General features: G+C 36.9%; 1 protein-coding gene across 4 annotated transcripts in view; it reads left to right on the top strand.

Annotated features, from left to right (window-relative positions):
* PTPRB (protein tyrosine phosphatase, receptor type B) overlaps positions 1-25,954 on the top strand; it is a 141,858-nt gene that overhangs the window by 52,411 nt on the left and 63,493 nt on the right. For 3 of the 4 annotated variants that reach the window (XM_008066607.2, XM_008066608.1, XM_008066609.1), the window contains 7 exons: positions 1,733-2,011; positions 2,879-3,136; positions 4,674-4,937; positions 6,939-7,208; positions 9,180-9,440; positions 17,609-17,875; positions 22,762-23,025. In XM_008066607.2, coding sequence (XP_008064798.1) covers positions 1,733-2,011; positions 2,879-3,136; positions 4,674-4,937; positions 6,939-7,208; positions 9,180-9,440; positions 17,609-17,875; positions 22,762-23,025 — 1,863 coding nt within the window. The remainder of the gene's footprint in view (positions 1-1,732; positions 2,012-2,878; positions 3,137-4,673; positions 4,938-6,938; positions 7,209-9,179; positions 9,441-17,608; positions 17,876-22,761; positions 23,026-25,954) is intronic. The other variant, XM_008066610.1, reaches the window with a different exon arrangement.

The raw sequence follows: 25,954 nt of genomic DNA on the forward strand, positions 1-25,954 counted from the left end.
TCAGCCTTCCAAGTATCCGTAACTACAGGTGTGCATTACCACGCCCAGCTAATTCTTTTGATTTATTGTAGAGACGAGGTCTTGTCAAGTTGCTGGGCTGGTCTCGAACCTATGGGTTCAGGCAATCCACTCGCCTCAGCCTCCCAAAGTGCTGGGATTACAGGCTGAGCCACTGAGCCTGTCCCAAACACTACTTTTTATGTAGCATTCAATTTAATCTTCATCAGAATTCTACTAAAAAAATAGTATTGTTATCAACATTGTAAAGATGAGGAAACTGAAGCACAGGGAGACTAAGGAACTACCCAAAGTACACATCCACAAAGCCATCAGATTCTAGAACCTACACTCTTCAGATGAATCAAAGGGCTGTTCTACAGTGTGAACCACACAGCCTTGTCTTCTTGTGCTTTGGGCTGTTTGTGAATTGTCTTAGTTACTTGCCAGCTAACATTTACATTATCATTAATATTATAAAATGTTATGTGGCATATTTAATTTTTGCAGTTTGATGCACTTGTATAAGTCATAGCATAAAACATAGAGACATTAGATTTCATAGGCTATATTAAGTCTGTGTTGTCTATTGATCAGACATTAATAGTCTTATGAGCTGCCTGTCCATAAAAGCTTTTTGAATGTAGAGCAAAGTGATCTTATTTCTTTTTTGTATATATATCAATTACAAGTGAATATTTTTTAAAACATATACTGTTATAATAAGATCTAGAATTCTTGGTGTCACTGTGTGAGTAAAATATCATCTACCAGAAGGTAGGAAAGAACTGAAGTGTCTATAGCCAATCCATTAAAACATTTGACCTGGCCCTTAAATATCTTGACCCCATTTCCTAGACTAAGAACCATGTAGGATTTCTAAGATGTTCTCTTATAGCTGTCTCTCAGTAGTTCAACAGCATTCAGGGTAGAGGCAGTCCCTCATTTCTCAGATTTTACTTCCCACTGTACCAAAAGAAGGGCTACTCAGTAAATACCATTGACTTAATTCCTAACCCAAAGATAAACTCTATATCCTAATTCAAGTTCAACAGTGAAGATTCAATGCAGGCAAAGCAGGACTCCTCATAGCTTTCAGAGTTGAAATCAAGTGAGTCACTAGGTCCAAGATTTCCCCATTCCCATTTGCTGTGGGTGCTCTGGCAGCTCCAAAGTGCCCCAAAACTGAAATCTTAAAAAATCTAGGGATATAGGGAATTGTCACCATTAGGCAAATCCATTTTGGTGAGCAAACCTATGTCAGATTTATTTGTAATCAGATCTGTGTCCTTTGTGGTTGTCTAATAACTAAAAACTACCCAAAGTTATGTATACTTGACACCAATAACTCACAACCTAGGGGAAAGCTCAGTACAAATTTCAAATTCTTTCTTAATATTTATATTTTCTGTTGAGATCTTCAGCATTTATCCAGGCATAATGTGGATGTTTGTCAATGTTTGAAAACTTGCTAAGCTTGCAAGCCACAGAAAATATAACCTTGCTTAGACTTTCAAGGTTGGAGCTACCTTAACAAAAAATTATTATTTAAAAAAAGCATTCATATGATGAGTAGCTAAATAATTTTGTTTTGCTTTTTTTTTTTTTCAAAGTGTCAATTTTTTTTCAGAGAGAGTGGACTCTTTAAGTTTTTGAGAAAAATGAATCTAGATTGCAGCAAAATAAGCAAATAAGTCTCCAAGCCATGTTCTTTTTCTTGGTATTTGTTTTGCAGATCCTTTACCTCCTGCTAGGTTTGAAGTCAATAAAGAGAAGACTACTTCAACCAGCTTATCTGTTTGGTGGACTCCTTCTTCCGGAAAAGTCACTTGGTATGAGTTGCAGTTATTTGATGATAATTACCAAGAGATACAGAGCATCCAAGTTCTAGAAATTACATCACAGAATGAATACACTTTTTTAAATCTCACTGCTGGCAATAAATACAACATTGCCATCACAGCTGTTTCTGAAGAAAAGCGTTCTTCTTCAGTTTACACCAATGGTTCAACAGGTAACTATTTTTATATGGTTGATTAGTTAATAGTCTATGATACTTTCGAAGTTATACTTTATTCAAGAACTGGGAGTAAGATTGCCACCCCAGACCAAAAATTAATTGAATAATTAATTAATAATTGCTTTTTAAAAAGAGGACTGTGTGACACAGTGGAAAAGACCAGACTGAAAATAGAATGTGTGTCTGTGCTGCTAGCTTGCTGAGTAATTTTAAACAAGTCATGGGTCTTCTCTGGAACTGGAATGTTTTCCAGTTTGAAATAGATATTCCCTAATGGTTCTTCTAACTCAAATTCTAATCAGAAGGATTTTCTGCCTAATTTTCTAAGTTTGTGCCATAAAACATATTTTTAAAATATTTTCCTTCATTGTATATTCTTCTCATAACATCAAGTCATGAAGAAAATCTTCCTATGTTTGAAATAATTCTTTGTTTCCTTGATGTGGTTTTTAAAAAAAGGCCATCAAATGCATTCACATATTATGATATCCACAACACATTACTGCCTCCTCCATAAAGTACATGTCTTCTATATCATTCAGTCTCTCCTCATTTTCTCCCTCTTTTTAAAAAATCTTTCTCTGCTGTTTTCTATTACACCATGCTATAAACTTCACTGGAAAAAAACTACCTTAATATCTATTAAGTGGGGGAGATAAATAAACTATGGTGTAGTTTTAGAATGAGGACTTCGAAAAGAGCCTCAGTCAAGGTTCCAGTGATACTTCCAAAGTCCTCTGATTCATTATTGCACAAGATATAAAGAGAAGTTTAAATGAATGTGTGATTCTAGTTCAATATGTCTATGTCTTCCACAAGGAAATTATGACTGATATTTGGATATGTCTTTTATCCCACCAGTGCCATCTCCAGTGGAAGACATTGGTATTTCTACCAAAGCTAATTCTCTCCTGATTTCCTGGTCCCATGGTTCTGGAAATGTGGAACTATACCAGCTGATGCTTATGGATAAAGGGACCCTAGTTCAAGGTGGTGCTGTGGACAAACACACTACTTTCTATGCTTTTCATGGGCTGACACCTGGCCACCTTTATAACCTCACTATTGTGACGGAAGCTGCAGGACTGAAAAACTACAGGTGGAAACTAGTCAGGACAGGTAAGGTCCATCTAGCTAGCTGAACAAGAAAAAAGCTCAAATCAAGGGAATGTTGACTAAGTCATGTGTATTGTTATATGAACAATGGTAATATAGGACAAATGGAAATTCATAAAAGTTATAGAAGGCCCTTAATATATGTCCTATTTCTACGTAGACAAAGAGGGATTCTCTTATTCTAAAGGTTGGGAGCATTTAGAAGTAGGTAAAGTTAATTGTTAATATGGTCCCAGCTTCTCTTTTTAGTACTCCCATATCCTTGCTAAGGATTCCTATTTCCTTCTCTTAAGCAGGCATCCACTGTCTTTGTGTGTCATCCCTCACAGTGGACTAGGATCACGTTTTCAGTGCTATACATAGACATACTCCTGTGTGACATTCATTTCTAAAACCCTCTATCTAACAAAACATGTCCTGGAGTCCAACACCACAGGACCTACTCTCACAGCCTAACCTAAACTGATAAGCTAATCTATGCTGAATATTAATGAGTAATTCATACAGATATGCATTCATTCAGCCAATGTTTATTGAATGTGAGACATATGCTAGGCATTGCCAAATAATAACATCCAGGAGAGACAAAGATTTTTGCCTTTATGGAGCTTACATTCTAGTAGGTTATAATGCTTCTAGTGGGTCTAATATGTTAATAAATCCCGTCTTGACAAGTTATCTAATTTTAAGAGAAACTCCAAGATATGTAGTGCCTTAGAAATTCCTCTAGTTGGGAGAGTTTCTAGAACAATAAAAGGCTAGTGGGAAAGATATTTGGGGACACCTGTACCTCTCATAAGAGCATTGGAGACTTATAGGTTCTTACACCTCAACAATGTATAAACATTCCTGACAAAAATATACCATCAATCCTGAAGAGTTATTTATGTATATCAAAGCAAATTAACTCCCCTATGTAAAAGCAGTGTGATACGTCCATTCTTGTCATGAAGCCTCATTAATTCACATTCTAGAAAAAGTTTCACTGAAGTGCACCTCCTTTGTTATAATTTTCCTTTGATGAAATAGTAACATAACTCTTTATCATTATTTAATATAAAAATAAAGTATTTTTATGCACAGAATTTCCTAATTACCAATCCATTGAGCAATCTATCATGTACTCAATATTTCAAAATATGTGAAGATGAGAAGAAATAAGCAAATAACAGACCTCTTTGTGCATTCCACTTAGAGAAGTTCAGGACTGGGGAGGACCATTGTAGGTCTTTGGACCAAGCCTCATTTGCCAGTAAGGAACATTAGACTCAGTGAGCTAGAGAGAGCCGTTCAGAGTTTCCCAGATGAATAATGGCCAAGTTTGAACCAAAGTTCAGTTCCTGACTGCCAGGATTATGCTCTTGCCACCAGCCATGCAGTCTTCCTTTGGTTTTACAGTATTACTTTTGCTTCTCAATGTAATTGTTTTCTTCTGAGCAAGGAATGTGGCTTGCAGAAATTAAAATAGAGATGAAAACTTGGCCACAGGACTGGTAAAATATCCCAAGTAAAAGTCTCTTTTTCATTCTTTTCTAAATAGCCCCCATGGAAGTCTCAAATATGAAGGTGACACATGATGGCAGTTTGACCTCCCTAAAAGTCAAATGGGAAAGACCTCCTGGAAATGTGGATTCCTACAACATCAGCCTGTCTCATCAAGGGACCATCAAGGAATCCAGATTATTAGCACCTCAGGTTACTGAAACTCACTTTAAAGATTTAGCCCCTGGACGACTTTATCAAGTTACCATCAGCTGTGTCTCTGGTGAACTGTCTGCTCAGAAGATGGCAGTAGGCAGAACATGTGAGTCTTGGGCTCCAGAATATTCCTTGGTTGCCCAAATCACTCTCTGATCCATCTTAGAATAGGATGAACTAAGTTCAGGAAGCCTTTTCCAATCTGGGAAATAGGGTCCACATAACTGAGGGTGTCTGTGGGCCACGGCCCAATATGCAAAGGGTCCACTGCATTCATCTGAGTTATTTAAGCAAATGTGTTTGGATGTCTGAATGATCTGAATATTGCTTTTGTCTGGTATTTTTTTATGTCACATCACTTAAATAGCACAAATACATTAGTGTTGATACCAGTATATAAAACATTTCTGATCTATGCTTCTAGTAAGCACCAGTTAGCGCTTAACCATGTTTTGTATACATTATTTTATTAATTTGTGTCACCAAACATTTATTCAGTGCCTTGTATGTGTAAAATACTGTATTATGAGCTTTGGGCATTGTTAATTTAGATAAAGACTCTTGCCTTTAAGGCAAACTATCGTGTGGTACTAAATCTAGTCTGTGGCCTGTTTTGTTTAGCCTTTAAGCCAGGATTTTTTTTTACATGTTTAAAGTATTGTAAAAACAAACAAAAAAATAAGAAAAATATGAGACAGAGACCATATGTGTCCTGCAAAGGCTGAAATGTTTAGTATCTGGGCCTTACAGAAAAAGTTTGCCTATCCTTTCTTTAGAGAGGTTGCCTTTTAATTATAACAATGTAGAATATACATATATACAAAAATGAAAATAGCATGTTAATAATAGTGACTGCATTGACATTTCTATATATTAGGCACTGACTAATATTTCTATATATTGACATTTCTATATATTAGGCACTTCACACTCATTATTTAATTTAGTTCTCACAACAAAGCCATGAGAGATGTCCTATTATTACCACCATCTCTCAGATAATTCAAGGAAGTCAAATAACTTGTCCACAGTCATCTAGCTAGTAAGTGGTGGAGCCAGAACTTAAACAAGACTGTAATCAGAGTCCATTCTCTGCGCTATTAGAAATCTCAAGTAAGAGCTCTATGGTCAGAAAGGAAAGAGAACAAATTCTCTTTCAGAAGGAAATGATCTTTAAGTGAAACTTGGAGTTCTTGGCAAATGAAGAGGAAATAGATGGTGGAAGAAATAATGCAAGCAAAAGTACTAAGGCAGAAGAGCCTTGGAGACTTACAGGTCTGTAGATTGTGAGCCATCTGTAGACCAGCTTTCCAAGTCATAGGGAAGGAAGGAGGGTAGCTGCAGAAAGTAGGCAGAGTTAAGACTGGAAGGGTAGGGAGTCTGAACTTGAAGAGTTTCAAATGCACACTAAGGACTTGATGTTTTATTCTATAGTTTGTAGGGAGAATGTTTTCAAGCCAATAAAAAACAGGTTAGGTGCAGTGGTTCATGCCTATAATCCCAGTACTTTGGGAGGCCAAGGCATGAGAATTGCTTGAGCCTGGGAGTTTGAGATCTGGGCTACACAGCAAGACACCGTCTCTATTAAAAAGAAAGAAAAAAAGAAGGAAGGGAGGGAGGGAAGAAGGGAGGGAGGGAAGAAGGAAAGAGAAAGACACCAAAAAAATAAGATCAGACCTAATTGCCAGAAAATTCATATTTTCAATTGTAAGAGAAAGAGGAATGCTTCAGGACCACAACATCCAGTATCTCTTTCAAAAGGTGCCACATCTGTCAATGTCACCGTCATTAGAAGCAATGTCAGTATTGTCTCCAGGGCTGATGTGCAATCAGTAAAAAACAGCGTTCATACCAGATAATTAAGAGTGTAACAGAGGATCGCTTACTGATATGTTCCTGAAATGATTTTAGCGTACATTTCTTGAGTGTCAAATGACTCCGAAATCAAAAAAGAACATCCCTTTGCAATCCACGGACATCAGAAGGGGTAGAAATGTTTTGAATTGCAGATACCCTGTCTCTTATCTACTGTTGCCCATGAAAAGAAAATAAGTATCCCTACTTTTGGTTTGTAGTATCTCCTTTTTGACATCATTTCACCGTTTAGTTCCAGACAAAGTTAGGAGCCTGGAGGCAAACAACAATGGTTGGATGAGGTCTCTCGTGGTGAGCTGGTTGCCCCCTGCTGGAGACTGGGAGCAGTATCGTATCCTGCTCTTCAATGATTCTGTGGTGCTGCTCAATGTCACCGTGGGAAAGGAGGAAACACACTATGTCATAGATGACGTGAGGCTCATACCGGGAAGACAGTATGAGGCAGAAGTCACTGTTGAAAGTGGGAATCTGAAGAATTCTGAGCGTTGCCAAGGCAGGACAGGTAAGCAAATATGAAGGTGTTAATGACTAATGGAGCCTTAATCTGGTCCCTCTCCAGAGTAACTGCCAATGCTAGCATTTAATTTGTCAAATTAGAATGTCAAAAATCACTTCCCCTAGTAGTTCCATTATTTCATCAAAGGGGGGTTGTTCGAATGGTTGCTTTTTGCTTTTCCTTTTTTTTTTTGAGAGAGAGTGTCTTGCCATGTTGTCCAGATTGGTTTCAAATTCCTGGGCTTAAGCAGTGCTTCTATCTCAGCCTCTTAAGTGCTGGGATGACAGACGCACACCACCATGCCAAGAGAAAGACATTTTAAATATTTTAAAATCAGAAGAATATGATCTGAAAATAGAGGCTAATCCTTCCCACAAAAGAAGTGTTTTGCTGGTAGTCAGTATTAGGGATCCATTGCCTTGACCTAATGTTGGAATTTCAGGTACCAACGATGGGTGATTAAAGTGGAAAGGGCTATGTTTGGATTTGAGAGAAGGGAAGAATGAGGATACTGAAACATGGGTCTTGGTATTGTTGCTGTCACCTTTGTATTGCAGTTCCTTGGCAAGTCATACCTCTCTGGGACATGACTACATGGATTCAATGTTCTTCTTAGAAGAATGTCAAAGGAGTAAATACCTCCAGCTTGCCAACTGTATCTTCCAGTAATCTCTTCATCTTCCAAATATTGCATCATTGGATGATGATCAAAGGCCTATATCAGCTTAAACCAAGCCTCTTTTAGTATTTCACAGAACAATCAACTGGGTCTTCTCTAATATTTTCTCACTCAACTCAAATAACTTGGAAATGTAAGATCAAAGGGTAGTAGGGGCTCTCAGCATGTTGGCATAGCCCTCAGGAGAACTTTACTTAACTTTCACCTCCAGTTTACCTTATTTGGGTAAGTTGAAGTAGACTTTGATGGAAATAATCAAATTATTTCTATACACTGAAGAAGGAAGATGCAGAATTAGGGACTCAATTAGAATGCAATTATAGAAAATTTCTGACTTGGCATGGTGGCTCACACCTATAATCCCAGCACTTTGGGAGGTCAAGGAGAGAGGATCACTTGAGGCCAGGAGTTCAAGACCAGCCTGGACAACATAAGGAGATCCTCTTTCTACAAAAAAAAAAATTTAAAGAAGAAAATTAACTGGGTGTGGTGGCACACCACTATGAGGCAGGAGGATCGCCTGAGCCCAGAAGTTCAAGGCTACAGTGAGCCTTAATCACATCACCTTACTCTCTTGCACGGGCAACAGAATGAGATCTTGACTCTAAAAATTAAAAAGAAAAATGAAAATTTCTTTGATGCAAAAACCACAATAAAATTGCATACATTTGATTCTTTCATAATTTGGTTTCCCTAATGTTTTGTGATGCCAACACTTGGCTCTTAACAATGACTCCTAGAAAATGTATTACTAAAACCCTTTAAAGGAATGGAAGTAATTTGATTCTATGGATAAGAATCCTTAATTAGATGCTATTATTACTTGCTAGCCATCTCTCCCTTTTATGAACACATCAGTGTCTCCTCAGAGATGAGGGAAAGACATACTTGGTCTTCCCAAGCTTTGGGGAAAACAAATATCCCTAACTCCACTTAACTACTCAAACAGACTTTTCTCTGTGTTTTTGTGAATGACAAGATTGGATTTAATATATTTATATTACAGAATTCATATGTATTATATGATTAAAAATAAATGACTCTCCCAGTAAGTTGTTTTTCAATTGAATCTTTATTTCTGGTTACATGAACAATGCTTTTTTTCTTTTCTTTTCTTTTTTTCTTTTTTAGTGCTCATAAGCTTCATAAAAGCAATGCTGAACTGGAATACTCCTGAAGACTATTCCAGAGAATACTTTTGAGAGCTATTCTTATGGAAGAGAATAGCTCTCAAAAGTACACTCCGTGATTGTATCTGAGTCCATCAATGAACCAGTTCTCCATTTCTTTTTCCTCAGTCCCCCTGGCTGTCCTTCAGCTTCGTGTCAAACATGCCAATGAAACGTCACTGGGCATCATGTGGCAGACCCCTGTAGCAGAATGGGAGAAATACATCATTTCACTAGCTGACAGAGACCTCCTACTCATCCACAAGTCACTCTCCAAAGATGCCAAAGAATTCACTTTTACTGACCTGGTGCCAGGACGAAAATACATGGCTACAGTCACCAGTATTAGTGGAGACTTAAAAAATTCCTCTTCGGTAAAAGGAAGAACAGGTAATCATCTTTATAAATGTTACCGTTTAAAGTGTTTTGTCTGCTGAATTATTTAACTTGCAATTTACAAACGTTCATTAAGTGTCTATTATGTAGGCATTGTTTTATGGATTATTTTATTGTGTTTCCTTTCCATTTTACTAATTGCAGCTCTTATCTTTATTAGTTCCTTCTTTTTATTTGCTTTTTTAAATGCTAAACCTAAAACCAAGTAAAGAACAACCCTTCTAAGGAGTTTTGTTGCAAAGGAGGGCAGAGAAATACAGCAGCATCTAGAAGAGGAAGTATGGTGGAAAGGAGGACAATTTTTTAAGAATAGAAGAAACAGTAGTATGTTTTATGCTAGTGGAAATTATCTAGAAGAGAGGAATGGTTATGTTTTATGCTGATGGGAATGATCTAGAAGAGAGAAGGAAGGAATGCTGCAGTTATTCTTTACTTAGGTGAGAAATATTGGGAACTAGAGCACAAGGGAAGATATTGACTTCAGAAAGGAGCATGGATAATTTAACTTCAGAGTCAGCTGGAAAAGAGAGAGCATATGAGTGCAGACACCAACAGGTGGATAGATGTAGTGGTGGGCAGTTATCTTCTCGTTGCTCTCATTTTCTCAGTGAAATAGGAAGCAAAGTCATCATTAAGATTCCCCTTTTCAATGTATATGCTAGTGTTGTCTAGTATCTTATCTCTCCCTTTTTAGCCCCACAAAAATATAATTATTTTTATATAGTCAACACTTGTTTAGATTTACCTACCAATTTACCACCTTTTTCATCTTTTCTTCCTGTAACACAGGAGTTCTAGCTGGGATTACTTTCCTTCATTCTGAAGAACGTTCTTCAAATGTCTTTACTGAGTGTTTTTAGGAACAAGCTCTCTCTACTTTCTTTTTTCCTGAGCATGTCTTTATATAACTCTTATCTTTATATAGCTTTCAGTCTTCAAAGATATTTTCCTTAAGTTTCAATTCTATTTGAAAGTTATTTTCTCTCAGCACATTGAAGATATTATTCTAGTCTTTCTGGCACTCATTATTGCTGTTGAAAAGTCAACTGTCAATTTAATTCTTATTTTTTTATGAGTAATCTGTTTACTCTGACTGCTTTTGAGATCTACTCTTTGCTTTTGGTGTTCAGTTGTTTTACATTAATGATCTAGATCTAGACTTTTTTGTTTATCTTGCTTAAGATTCATTGGAATTTCTGTACTTTCACATTAGTATCATTCAACAATCCTGGAAATTCTAAGCTATTAACTCTCCAATATTACCTCTTGCCTCTTCTCTATTTCCTCTCTGTCTCCTTCTGGTATTCTAGAACACACACACACACACTCTCTCTCTCTCTCTCTTTCTCTCTCTCTCTCTCTCTCTCTCTCTCTCTCTCTCTCTCTCTCTCTCTCTCTGTCTCTCTCTTCATATTTTCCATGTATTTGCTATCTGGACTATAGTCTGGGTAATTTTCTCAGTTCTTTGTTTCAGTTCATTAATTCTTTCTTCAGCTCCATCTAATGTATTTTTAAATCTGCCTACTGAGTTTGAAATTTCATTTCATTTTATTTGTTAGTTACATAAATGTAAAGAGTGCAGGTGCAGCTTTGTTACATGAATATATTGCATAGTGGTAAAATCTGAGCTTTTAATATTACCATCACATGAATGACATACCTTGTACCCAGTAAGTAATTTCTCATCCCTCACCCCTTGCCTCCTTCCTACCCTTCTGAGTCTCTGATGTCTATTTATCCATACTCTATGACATGTGTTCACATTGTTTAGCTGCCACTTATAAGAAAGAACATGTGATATTTGACTTCCTGTTTCAGAATTGTTTCACTTAAGATAATGGCCTCCAGTTTCATCCATGTTGCTGCAAAAGACATAGTTTCATTTTTTATGACTGAATACTATTCCACTGTTTTTGTACCACACATTTTCTTTATTCAATCATCTGTTGATGAACATTGAGGTTGATTTCATATTTTTGCTATTGTAAATAGCACTGCAATAAGCATATGAGTGCAGGTATATATAGTAATTTCTTTTCCTTTAGGTAGATACCCAGTAATGGAATTGCTGGATCAAATGGTAGTTCTATTTTTAGTTCTTTGAGAAATCTCCATATTGTTTTCCATAAAGAAAACTAATTTACATTCCCACTAATAGTGTATAAGCATTTCCTTTCCTCTGCATTTGTGACATCTGTTATTTTTTTACTTTTTAATAGTAGTCATTTTGACTGATATAAGATGATATCTCATTGTGATTTTAGCTTGCATTCTCTGATGATTAGTGATATTGAGTATTTTTTTTTGTATGTTTGTTGGTGTTTGTATGTCTTCTTTTGAAAAATGTCTTTTCATGTCCTTTGACCAACTTTTAGTGGAGCTATTTTTGTTGTGGTTGTCATTGTTGTTGTTGTTGTTGAGTTCCTTGCAAATTCTACATTTTCTCCCATTCTGCATGTTGTCTGTTTACTTTGTTGATTATTTCTTTTGCTGTACAGAAGTTTTTTAGTTTAAGTTTAATTTGTCTATTTTTATTTCTGTTGTTTGTGCTTTTGAGATCTTAGTCATGAATTATTTGACTCAACCAATGTCCAAAAGACTTTTACACTTAAATTGTTATGTTCTTTACTTTTTTAAATTTTATTTTATTGCATTTTAAAGTTGTAGGGTACAAGTCAGGATTGCAAACATAAGTGGTTTAAATACAAATGAAGTTTTAGGTCTCCCATTGGAGCTCTCTTTGCCTGGTTTAGGATCAGTCACCTTTACTTTACTTATGTTATGTGACAACCCCTCCTCCCCCCTGGCAGTGTCCTGCTACTGCCAATCCCTTTTTTGTAGAATTATGATAGACATTCAGGGCCTGCTTATGAGTGACATGTGGTACTCAGTTCTTTGTTTCTGTGATAGATCATTGAGTATGATAAACTCCAAATCCATTCAAGTTGCTGCAAAGTCCATAATTTTGTCCTTCTTTGTGACTGTGAAATATTCCATTGTGTATTTGTTCTACATTTTTTTATCCAGTCCAGTTTTGATGGGCAGCATAGCTGGTTCCGTGGTTTTGCTATTGTGAATAGTGTTACAATAAACATGTATGCACAGGTATCTTGTTCTTTACTTTTAAACATTCTCTTTGACTCTCTTTCAAATCTATGTTATGTTCGATTGCTCTTTATATTTTCATTCCCCTCCTTTATTGTTATATGCAAACTAACAATGACTATTTTTCACTCTATGCCTGATAATTATAATATCTGAAATCTTCAGGCATTAAGACCTGTTGTCTATTGATTTTCCTGCCTTTTGCTCATGATACTTTAACTTCCTTAAATATTTGTGGGCTATTTTTATTATAAGCTCATATTCCCTAGAATTTTTTTCTGTAGGAATTATTATTATTATTTTTTAATTGGGCAGCACTTTGAGACAGAATAAGTTCAGAATGACTTCCTCTGTGAGAATTCTTTAAGGCCTTGTTTGTAGATGGGTATCAGAAAGAATTTTTCTTCCATTTGATTCCTTCAGGTGCATAAGAACTGCTATCAAACCAGACCTACTTTAGTCTAAATTGTCATTTGAGAGTTTTTGATCACCCAGGCTTTATGAATTCAGATTACAAATACATTGAAGCTATCTGAAGCTTATGAATTCTCAAATGAAACTTTTTTCTCCATCCATTACTCTCCCCAGGCTAGGGTGGCATGAGGAATAGAGAGGAAATACTTTTTTTCACTTCCACTTAGAATGTAGTCTTTCAGGATTTAATGTTATGCAGAGTCACCTATGAGGTTCTCCATCCTGGAAAAACCTATACTTCACCACCTATCTTCAAGATCCTACAATGCTTTAAAATCAAAACTTAAATTTATGTTTAAAAGATGCTCTAATACAACAGTTTGCTTTAGTGGTCCAACTGCCTATCACTTACTTTTGACCTTTGAGAATTCCTTACATTCCTGACAACTCATTAATTCATTTGCATTTTTATATTTTATCCAACATGTGGCATTGTGTTTATTGGAGGAATTTTCATGGTATCCATCCCATTATACTGTCAGAAATGGAAGTCCAAGGCATTATCTTAGGTTTAAGATCATTTTCATCCTCCCTACCACTCATATTGCTGGGTCATATGGTAAATGTTGTTTAAATTTATGAGAAACTGCCGAACTGTTTTCCAAAGTGGTTGTAAAATTTTACGTTCCCACCAACAATATATGATGTTTGTTTCCTCCATATTCTCAGCAGCATGTTGTATTGTCAGTTTGTTTGTTTTAAATGTAATCATTCTAATAGGTGTGTTAGAGTATGCCATGTGGTTTTACTTTGCCTTTTTCTAATGTCTAATGATTTTGAGAATGTTTTCATATGCTTATTTATTATACATTTTTATTTGGGGGTAAGTTTCTGTTCAAATATTTTGCCAATTTTTAAAATAGGGTTATTTTTATTTTAAAACTCTGAGGTACAATTCAGGGTTAGGTATACAAATATTCATTGTGCAGGTACCCTTGTTGATGAGGTATGTCCCCCCTTCCCCAGGAAGATATCAACTACTGTCAATCCCACCTCCACAGTCACCACCACCCCCCACAGTTTCCAGCTACTGTCAATCCTTTTCTTACAGTATTACAGTATTGTTCAAAGTCCACTTATGAGTGAGAACATGTGATGCTCAGATCTTTGTTTCTGTGAAAAATCACTCAGTATTATAAACTCTAATTCCATCCGAGTTGCTGCAAAGTTCATGATTTTGTTCTTCTTTATGGCTGCATAATATTCCATCATGTATATGTACCACATTTTTTTAATCCAGTCCTCTTTTGATGGGCAACGCCGTTGGTTCCCTGTTCTTGCTATTGTGAACAATGTTGCGCTAAATATAAGAGTGCAGATAACTTTTTTTTTTTTTTTTTTTGAGTTGGAGTCTCACTCGGTCGCCCAGACTGGAGTGCAGTGGCCGCTCCCGGCCACCACAGCCTCGCCTGCTGGGCTCCGGTAATAACTTCCTCCTCAGTCTTCCGAGTAGCCGGAATTAAAGGCTTGCACTACCACACCCGGCTGATTTTTTGATTTATTGTAGAGATGAGGTCTCGCTGTCCAGGTGGGTCTTGAACCCGCGGGCTCAGGCAATCCACTCACCTCAGTCTCCCAAAGGCGTGGGATTACAGGCTGAGCCACCGAGCCCGGCTCAGATAACTTTTTTATAGAGTAATTTGAGTTCTTCCGGGTATATTCCCAGTAGGGGGAATGCGGGGTCATATGGAAAGTCAATTTTTAGAACTTTTAGGAATCACCACACTGATTTTCACAGAGGCTGTACTAGTTTACCCTTTCACCAATGGTGTAGAAGAGTTCTCTTTTCGTCACATCCTCTCCGGCATCTGTTATTTTTTGAGTTATTGATGATGACCGTTCTGACTGGAGTTAGGTGGTATCTCAGTGTAGTTTTAATTTGCATCTCCTTGATGACTAATGAGTCTGAACATTTTTTCATGTATCTGTTGGCTGATCGTATGTCTTCTTTTGAGAAGTGTCTACTCATATCATTTGCCCACTTTGTAATGGAGCTGTTTGTTTTTTTTTCTTTTCAGCACATTTGAGATCCTTGATATTAGGACTTTTTCAGACATGGAGTTGGCAAATATTTTTTCTGTGGGCTGTCTCCCTGCTCTCTTGATGGTATCTTTGGCTTTGCAAAAGCTTGTCAGTTTAATGAGGTCCCACTTGTCTGTCTTGTCTATCTAGTCTCTTGTGGCATGGCCACTTCAGGTTTTGATCAGCCAAAACAATCTCAGAAAAAAAAAAAAAGGCAGGAGGTATCACACTCCCAGACTTTAAACTTTATTATAAAGCTGCAATAATCAAAACAGCCTGGTATTGGTAGAAGAACGGGCATATAGACCAATGGAATAGAATTGAGATTCCAGAAGCAAAACTTCAATTTCTCAACCAACTCATCTTCGTCAAAGCCTCCACCACCCTTTACTGGGGAGAGGAGAACCTATTCAGTAAACGGTGCTGGGAAAACTGGCTGACCACTTGCAGAAAATTGAAACAGGATCCCTACCTATCCCCATATACAAAAATTAACTCTAAATGGACCAGAGACCTAAATGTAAAACCTCAAACCATAAGAACCTTAGAAAATGCAGGAGACACCCTTATGGAAGTTGGAACTGGCAACCAATTCCTGATAAAATAGGGTTATTTTCTTATCATTGAGTTTTGAGAGTTCTTTATTCTAGAGACAAGTCCTTTGTCAAAATTTGTGTTAAAAATGTTTTCTCCCAGTTTGTGGCTTGTCTCTTCACTATTTTAGTAGTGTATTTTGCTAAACAGAAGTTTTTAATTTTGATGTCCAATTTATCAATTTTTTTCTTTCCTAAATCATGTGTTTTTGGTGTCATATCTAAAAAGTCTTTGCCTAACACAAGGTCCCAAATATTTTCTCCTAGAAGTTTTATAGTTTGGGGTTTTAAGTGTAGATTTGTGATCCATTTTGAGTTAATTTTTGTTTATGGTATGAGATATGGATCACTGTTTTCCTCTTTGCATATAGACATCTAATAATTCCAGTCCTATGTATTGAAAAGACCATCATCCTTTGCACCTCTAAAAAAATCAATTGACTATATATTTATTGGTCAATTTCTGGACTCTCAATTCTGCTTCATTAATCTATGTGTCTATCTATCCTTTGCCAGTATAATACTGTTTTAATTACTGTAACTTTTTTTAGTGAAATCAGGTGATGTTTGTTCTCCAACTTTTTTTTTCTTTTTCAAAATGGTTTTGACCATTGTAGCTGCTTTGATTTCCATGTAAAATTTAGAATTAGAATTTAATCTTCTGATCCATGTGTAGCAGCATATTTTAATAAATGTGTTTGTATCTTAATCCAAAAGTTAATGAACTTTGAGAAGGGGAGTGCCAAGGTTCTGATATCTTTGATTATCATAATCAGGAAAGAGGCACAAAGAAGAATGTATGTTGACCAAGTGCCAACTTCAATATCTGTGTATGAGATTTGCTAAAGATAGGTTGGAAATCACAATCATTGCTAATTAGAAAAAGAGCACAGGCTTAAGGGTTAGACAAATCTAGCTTTTGACCACAAGTTTACTATTTGTGAACATTGTGATATGGGCTAAATTACTTACATTTTATGATCTTTGGGTTCCTCGTTAATAAATGAAATAATAAAATCAACCTTATAGAGTTTTGAATATGTATCAAATAATATAACATCTATAAAGCATATAACTCATAACTGGCACATAGTAGGCATTCAGTAGTTGTTATCATTATTATGATGATTTTTATATTATAATATACTTTATACTATTACAGCATTTTTGTGTATAATAATAATGGCCCTTTTGAAATAAGCCAACAAAAAATTAACCTAATCACCAGGTTGAAGCCAACAAAAAATTAACCTAATCACCAGGTTGATACTACCCCATAACAACCATTGGCTCAGGTAGATTATATAGCTTTGAGTTCTCATACAGATAAAATCTTTTCTTTTTCTTCTTTTTTTGAGTTGAAGCCTCACTCTGTTGCACAGGCTAGAGTACAGTTGCACGCTCAGAGATACCACAGCTTCAACCTGCTGAGTTCAGGTGATCCTTCTACTTCAATCTTCCAAGTAGCTGGAACTACAGGCACGTGCCACTACACCTAGCTAACTTTTTTATTTATTGTAGAGGCGAGATCTCGCCAAATTGTCCAGGCTGGTCTTGAACTCCTGGGCTCAGGCAATTCTCTTGCCTCCACTTCTCAAAGTGCTGGGATTACAGGCATGAGCCACTGTGCCTGGTCTAAAATCATATTAAGTAAGCAATCTTCAAAAACAACAGCCTTCATTATCGAAAATTTAAAATCAAAACTATTTAATAAGCATGCATCATCTCATCCTTGGATCCTAAATAATTTTTATTTTCTATATAAGCAGGTTTTTCAAAGTAGCAGAGCCTCTGTAAGGGAGTATTTCTCCATATGCCACAGGAAATAGAACTAAGAGTCTATATCAACAACGAAAAAAGTATTTTTAGCACTTCCAAGTCTATCTCCATCTTTTGACTCATTTTTTTTAACACTTCCTTAGGGTGACTAAGTGTCATTTGTTTTGTCTTCTGTCTACCATGTTTTAGTGCCTGCTCAAGTGACTGGCTTGCATGTGGCCAACCAAGGAATGACCAGTAGTCTGTTTACTAACTGGACCCAAGCGCTGGGAGACATAGAATTTTACCAAGTCTTGCTGATCCATGAAAATGTGGTCATCAAAAATGAAAGTGTCTCCAGTGAGACCAGCAGATACAGCTTCCACGCTCTCAAATCTGGCAGCCTCTACTCTGTGGTGGTAACAACAGTGAGTGGAGGAATCTCTTCCCGACAAGTGGTGGTGGAGGGAAGGACAGGTAAGAAGTAGAGAGATGTGTATCTGTGACATGTTGAGTACATGGGACCCCAAAACAGAATATGTTAGACTTTTTTAAACATCCTGTAAACAGTCTAATCTCTGACCTTCCTAAAAGCTAAGTTTCAATACCGTCCAGAAGGTACATGGAGTGGAAATTGGGTGATGGGTGAAGGTAGAAGGGAACAATTTCTGGGTTTGCTAAAATCTCCAATAAACGTGTCAGAACTCCAGAAAATCATTTGCGATGGCATGATATTCACTTTATGCTAAGCTTATCCTCTCATTCAGTTGATTTCCTTTGAAATGTTTATGCCCAAAAAAGTCCCTTAATTCAAATACTTTACCTGTATAAAAGAAAATCCTCTGCAAATAAGACAAAGAAGATAAAACAGACAATAAAGTCTTTATACCACCAAAAAAAAGAGAGAAATGTTTATGTCTGAGTTAAGGTAAACAATAATGAGATTAAAAAAGAAAAACTCTCAAAGAAGTATCTTTCACTCTTATATTCTTGTCATTATGGTTATGTGTATTAGAGAGCTATGACACCAAAGAAGAAAATACAGTTTTCTATACAATGTAATGAAAGAACACAAAATGAAAATATATATTGTGTATGAAATTTATGTTCCAGTTTCTTAGAAAGAAAAAACAATTACATAAACCCAGGAGAAGCTTTGATAATTGTTAATGAACTCAAATCAGTGACCTTGTCTACTTAATTTTGTATAATTAATTTAAGTTGGATTTCAGGCTCCTCCTTCTATTTTTCCATCACTCAGATTCTGAGTATCAAGTGTAAACTTCATAGATGTATTTCTTTCTAAAATCATGCATCCCACCTGTTTAATGAACACAAAGAACGTTAACTTTTTTAACTCTCCCAGAAGAGTAATTAAGTCACTGAGAAGATATTTCATAGTCTTGGTAGAAATTCACTGATGTATACCTATTTCCCTCATTCTATGGCAGCTGACACTATCACTTGTGTCTTTCTTCCTCATGCCTTCTCTTTTTCCTTTTGATGGTTTTTGGCACTTTCCATTGGTGTAGCATAGTTGAGGAAGGGGTGATTAAAAGCTTAGCTTGGAAATCAGGAGACCTAGCTTCTGGTACTAGCTCTGCCATTAACTTATTTTTCTAAGTCTCTATTTTTTAATCTATGTGCTGTAATTTACCTCTACCCGGGTGTCAGAGTAGGAAAAGAGAAATAACAGGAAAATTGAGAAGAGGAGTTGAGGAGAAACTTGTATTTATTTCCCAGTGAGTTGCAGTCATATCAGTCAAGTTAGAATGGCTTATTTCCTGCCCACACAATCGTACAACATGGGTGTTCCTGACTGGGTGACTCTATTGGTTGATTCTTCTCTAAGCAGCAATTTAGGGATCTGATCGCCTGTGATGAGTGGCTCTTTCTTCCTCTTGGTCCTTACAGCTCTCTCTCCATTTCTCTAAAAAATGGACATGGAAGGAGGGGGATCAGATTACTAAACTTGGAAGTAGACACATTACTGCCACCCATTCTCCACTGTCCAGAACTCAATCACATGGCTAAATCTAACTGTAGGGAGCCTGGGAAATGTAGCTATGTGTGAAGGGGAAAAGGAAATGGTTGGTGAACAACTAATCATATTTTGCCATGCAAGCTTTCTCATTTTAAAATACTACAAGCTCTGTCCAACTTATTGAGATATACTAAAATGGTCTAGTGTCTGATATCACTTGAAATAAGTGGCTCTTAAAATAAGTAGGACTTGTAATTATTTTTATACTCATATTTTAGTTATAATAGAGGTACCAGTATTTGGTTTGTATTATATCATAGAAGCATTCAAAAATGGGATAAGCACTTTTTAAAATCTTAGCACTTTGGGAGGCCATGGCAGAAGGATCACTTAAAGTCAGGAGCTTGAGACCAGCCTGGGCAACATAACAAGGCCTTATCTCTACTAGAAATAATTTTTTTAAAAATTAGCCAGCATGGTGGTATGTACTTGTAGTCCCAGCTACTTGGAAGGCTGAGGCAAGAGGATTGCTCGAAGCCAAGAAGTTGAGGCTACAACAAGCCATGATCATACCACTGTGCTCCAGTCTGGGTGACAGAGACCCTGTCTCTAAAAAATAATTAACTTCTTTTAAAAAGAGACAAAAAATTCTGAGGAATGACCATAAAGTTTTGAGGAGAGCATAAAATATGAATACATATAAGCGTGAGTTATTGAACTCAAACCTATTAAGAGTGCACATTAGCCGGGCTCAGTGGCTCAGCCTGTAATCCTGCGCTTTGGGAGGCTGAGGTGAGTGGATTGCCTGAGCCCGCGAGTTCGAGACCCGCCTGGGCAACTTGGTGAGACCGCATCTCTACAATAAATCAAAAAATTAGCCAGGCGTGGTAGTACACGCCTGTAGTTCCAGCTACTGGAAGGCTGAGGCGGAAGGATCGCCAGAGCCCAGCAGGTCAAGGCTGCGGTGGCTGGGAGCGGCCACTGCACTCCAGTCTGGGTGACAGAGTGAGACTTCAACTCAAAAAAAAAGAGTGCACATTATCATGAAAAAGGAGGGGAAAAAAATGGGTTACTACAGTGGAAACTCAATAACAGGGTTTTTAAAGGTGCCCAGATTAATAAATTTTGTACACAACAAACTGTAAAAAATTCATTGGCTAGGGCCTTGATAATCATTGCCAACTTTCAAATTGCCCAAATATTGGTCAATACTGAAACAATTTTGAAAGACTTTCTTATATTTCACTTATATTTTCAGAGTCAAAACATATAAACAAACCCTTCCAGCCTAAATAAGATAGCAGAATACTTAAAATTAAAGATTTTAGATACGTTTAGCAAATCTAATTCTAATCTGAGAAAAATGCTTGTTCAAAAGGAGAAATAAACAAATTTTGTGGGTTTTTTGGTCTTTTTTAAACATGGGAATCATATTTCTGGCAAAACTTTTAAAAACTGTATCGTTTCTAATAAGATGTTAGTAATTGCAAATATTTCCAGAAGTATTTTTTTTTTAAAGCATAACAATTTTCTTTTGAGAGTAACCGTGGATGACTGAATGGAGGAAAGAAGGAGGAAGGGAAGGGAAGGGGAAAGATAGGAGGGAGAAGGGGGAGGGGGAAGGAAGAAGAAAGAAAGAATGTACCAATACATAAATCTTATGGCTAAAAGTTCAACTTTATATCTAGGAAATGCCCATATATGTGTATCAACATTAGCAGAAGTTGTTCAGTACAGTGCTGTTTATAATTTGTATTGATAGATAAGTGCTTTCAAGTGTAAGGTAGACTTTGGGGCTTTACTCACAAGATCAGAGCATATTAAATTAGAAGGATTCTCAGAAGTTATCTAGCCAAATCCTGTCCACTATATGTGATTTTGTACTAATATTGACAGCTATGTGCAACTGTTTAGCTAAGTTAATCAATCAATTATTTTTTTAAAAAAACAGTAAGGCAGTTCATATATAATGTGGGATTTTATTCTGATATTCACTAATTGCAGTACCATTTACTAGCTAGGTACTTACTTCCGATCCATGATACAACTTTTACTCAATACCACAATTATAAATTTGCTAACTATACTCTCCAGGAAGTTTCTTGAAGACATCAATGCCTTTTCCATTTTTGTATACCTGGAAAACAGTAGGCTCTCAGCAAATGTTTGTGGCACTGACCCCCAATTTATTATATAAGTAGATGAGTATGGTTGATATCAGAAAGGCCATTATTGACATAATAGCTCTGTCTGCCCAAAGTTGGTCCGGTTTCCAGATTTCTGGCTTCCAGTTGGGTTTTTAGGCTTATTTCTTGCCACTAGAGGGCAGGAAATACTTTGTAAAGAGAAAACACAGTCCCTCTAGCTATGTTAGCCGTTAGACTCTCCAGGAATAAATAATTTCATCACGAGAAGATTGAAACTATTCCAAAGTCTAAGATCCTTAGGAAAGCTATCTCGTTTTTCCCTTTCCCCTCAATCATCTTGGCTTTATTGGTGAGTTTTGTTCAAGTTGATTCATTTGGATTGTTATACTGTCGTTCTCTTTCCTAAAGGGAACCTTCTAAAACAGTCTCATAAAAATGCCTCCACTTAAAAAAAAAACAAAACAGAATCTTACATTCCGTTTTGAAAAAAAATCCCTCAGACACCTGGAAATTGAACATACATTCCTAAAACTAGTAAGAGTCATTTATGAAAGTCTCACAGCCAACATCACACACATATATATACCACAGACTACTACTTTGCCACAAAAAAGAATAAAATTATGCCTTTTACAGCGACATAGATGGAAGTGAACACCATTAAGTGCAATTACTAAAAAATGGAAAATCTATGATGAATTTTCTAACTTATAATCGGAACTAAATATTGTGTATACATGAACATAAAAAATAGAATAATAACAATGGGGACCTGGAAAGATGATAAGGTGGGAGTGAGATGACATGTGAGAAATTACCTAATGAGTACAATGTATATACTTGGGCAACTTTTACAATAAAAGCCTAGACTTTGCCACTGCACAATATCTCTATGTAAAAAATGTTATCCTGTACTATTTTAATCTATAAAAGTAAAATAAAAGCATATTAAAAATAAAAATAAAATACAAACAGCAGCCCCATAAAAATGCAGTAGCGGCATCCTTTTATTTATGAGGCATCCAAAGGGTTTCCTTACATTTTAGTTTTGGTTAGCTTTCTGATGTAAGCGCTCAGCTTCCAGAAGCTAAAGTGAAACCGTCACACTTCCTTACCTCCTCTATAATCTAATTAGATCTCCTGAGTCCACAGTTTCTGCCAACTATAAAAGATGACTCAAACTTTTGATTGTGTTTTTCTTTTTAAATCCCCTACCCCTTTTAAAATTACAGTCCCCTCCAGTGTGAGTGGAGTAACGGTGAACAATTCTGGTCGCAATGACTACCTCAGCGTGTCCTGGCTGCCAGCGCCTGGAGATGTGGATAACTATGTGGTGACGCTCTCTCACGACAGCAAGGTGGTTCAGTCCCTCGTCATTGCCAAGTCTGTCAGCGAATGCTCTTTCAGCTCCCTCACCCCAGGCCGCCTCTACAATGTGACCATAACTACAAGGAGTGGCAAGTATGAAAACCATTCCTTCAGCCAAGAGCGGACAGGTAAGATTGGATGAAGGGACAGGGCTCCATAAGAACCAGTTAGCACGTGGCTTAGGGCACCACAGAGCTGGGCGATTCCGTAATGATAGGATGAAAGGCAGTTGAAATCACAAAATGGATATGGAGTCTTCATATTTTGACCCAAGAAACTCCTTCTGTGAGCAGATGTCACCTTTAGAGTGCGATTAACTCAGCTTCTGCAGGGCGCAGTGGCTCACGCCTGTCAGCACTTTGAGAGGCGAAGGCAAGAGGATTGCCTGAGCCCAGGAGTTCGAGACCAGCCTGGGCAACATGGTGAGACCTTGTCTCTAAAATAAATCAAGAAATTAGCCAGGTGTGGTGGTGTGCACCTTAGTCCCAGTTACTTGGGAGGCTGGGGTGGAAGAATCGCCTGAGCCCAGCTGGTAGAGGCTGCAATAGCCATGATCGTGGCACTGCACTCCAACCTGGGTGACAGAGTGAGATTTTGAAGCAAAAAAATAAATAGAGTAAGATTAACAGAACTTTTATGGCTAGAATTTATATTATATTCAAGTCTTATAAAAAGTATTTCTGTTTAGGGAGTACTTTTTGATTGCTAGAGCCTGTCTTTATGTATGTTAGTTAATCCTTATAAACTTGTTACTGAGTTAGTTATTGTTAGTATTCCCATTTTATAGATTAGGAAACCAAGGTTCAGAGAGGTTAAGAATTTGCCCAACTGCTTACCTTGTTAAACAGTCCGTTAAGATTCAGATCTTCAATTTAAACCCAGTTTTGAATGACTTCAGAGCCTATGAAGTTCTCCATCCTAAAATCCTTCCAGAAATGTCTGTTGGTCAAGACCACTATTCATCCTTTCTCTCACAAGGTGAAAATGTAAACCTTTATAGTTCTGAGACTAGGGAGCAAAAATATTCACAAAGAACGAGTGTCAAGTCTTTGATGTACCGGAAAGAACTAAATTTCGCTACCATTTTCCTGATATATATATTCTTTCCTGGGTTTACGTTTGAGATTTCTACTCAAGATTGGCATCAATATGTCATCAAATCTTTCCTACTGAGCTATGAGTTGAGTTTTGCACTTAAACACGTCAATTTTTCCATAAGGATCTGGGACTATTACCTAGCACAGGGCCTTGTAGGTACTCATTAAATATGTGATAAATTAATAATCAGAAGTCACTCAGACCAGAGTTTTTCATCTGGTGGTTCATGGTGGACTTTAGGAATGGAGTAACCCTCAAAATGAAGTTGATGGGGATAGAAAAGATATATGCATTTCTTTGGGAAGAGAGAGTTCATGGTTTTTATCAGATTCTCATAATTTCTGTGACCCCCCCAAAGGTTAAGAGCCTCTGATTTACATTACAGAATGGTAGCATTGAACGGACCTTAGAATGACCTAAGCCTGTCTTCTCACTTGGAGATAATATCCCAGAGAGAATGTATGGTTTCTCCAAGGTTGCATGGCTGACCAGTAGCAGAGCTCAACTCATTACATCATGCTATATCTGACAGTGCTAGTCAGGGATATAAAAAGATGATTCCTATGCTCAAATAATTTAAAATCCAATTATACTGGTTATCACAATAATGGCTTAGATCTGATAAGCACATTTCCACTTACAAAGCAGTCTTATGTCAGTGTCTCATATTGATCAACTTGAAGCCTGAAAATCACCAGAAACTAAAGGATATGTTGCCTAACTACTAACCCCCTGCTTCCCATCAATGTCAATTCATAAACATTTTCTATCTATTTGACTAATATTGCAAGACCATTTGCTAAGATTCTTTTTAAATGCAAGAAAAGTGATCCTTTATTCAGTGCATCCTCTCAACTCCTTTACCAGCATGAACTTGGCTTTGGTGCATGACTAATCAAGGCAAATCATTGCCCCCGACAAATCAGTTTAACTACAGAGTCATGTCTGAGTTGTTGTCTTCATGATTTGGGCTGATTATCTTCATGCCCTTTTCCTTTTCTCATGTTCTTGTTCTGCATTCTGGGTGGAAATAACAATTTTTCTAATTCTGCGTCGCATCATCTCACCGTGCTGCAGGGCAGGTCTCACAAATTACCCCCAGTTCCACCTGGAGAGCTCCATATTGACCTAACATGGTATTCAGCTTAGTTTTTCTTCCTGTAAAAGTTGTTTTGCCTTCAGTTAATTGTCTGGATCATTGACCTTTCTTAGCCCATGCATAAAATGTCACTTCATGATTTCTTCTCCTTAACTCTGTGATGATTAAATTCTAGCAACACTGTCATTGGTTTTAAGTAAATATCTTAAAGGAAGCATACCCTTCCTTGCTCCATATCTGTGATGAGCTATATCCCAAAAACTAATCAGTAAACAGAATCCACCAAAAGATGCCAATGCAACTTGTAGGTATAGGAAGCATTGTGGAAAATGTAGCTTAGACACCAAAATATGGAAATGTCTAGGTCATCTTATGAATGAGGGGAAAGTAGAAAAGAAGACTTGGACAAAGGTGTGGTATGTGGTCAGAGCAGAAATCCCTCAACATGTGCCAAACACAGAGGGAAGCTGTACAGGCCTAGAGGACACACTAGTATTAGGACAGAAGTTTACTACCCCGGATCTGAGTCTGTGCCCTTTCCAATGTCCAATGCTCCTCACTAATATTTGTAGTATCTGGTTATAGTCCACTATTAATAAGACTGTGGCCTACTGTTAAATTAAAATTCAGACCCAAATGCAAATCTCAATATTATGCTCTAAACACAGAATTGCCTTATTTTACAGTGTTCTGAGTAGCATGCATTTATTTATTTATCTGATGGTGAAGAGGAAGCCCATAGATACACAGACTTGTTTGTTTATACATTTATTGGGAGGAAGCTCAGATGCACAAACTTGGACTGATCATAATTATTGGCTCAGGAAACCGTACATCAATTGTCACTCATATTTTGAGAG

This window comes from Carlito syrichta, unplaced genomic scaffold (assembly GCF_000164805.1).
Source record: "Carlito syrichta isolate Samal-C Ts95f unplaced genomic scaffold, Tarsius_syrichta-2.0.1 Scaffold309041, whole genome shotgun sequence".
NCBI classification, from domain to species: Eukaryota; Metazoa; Chordata; class Mammalia; order Primates; family Tarsiidae; genus Carlito; species Carlito syrichta.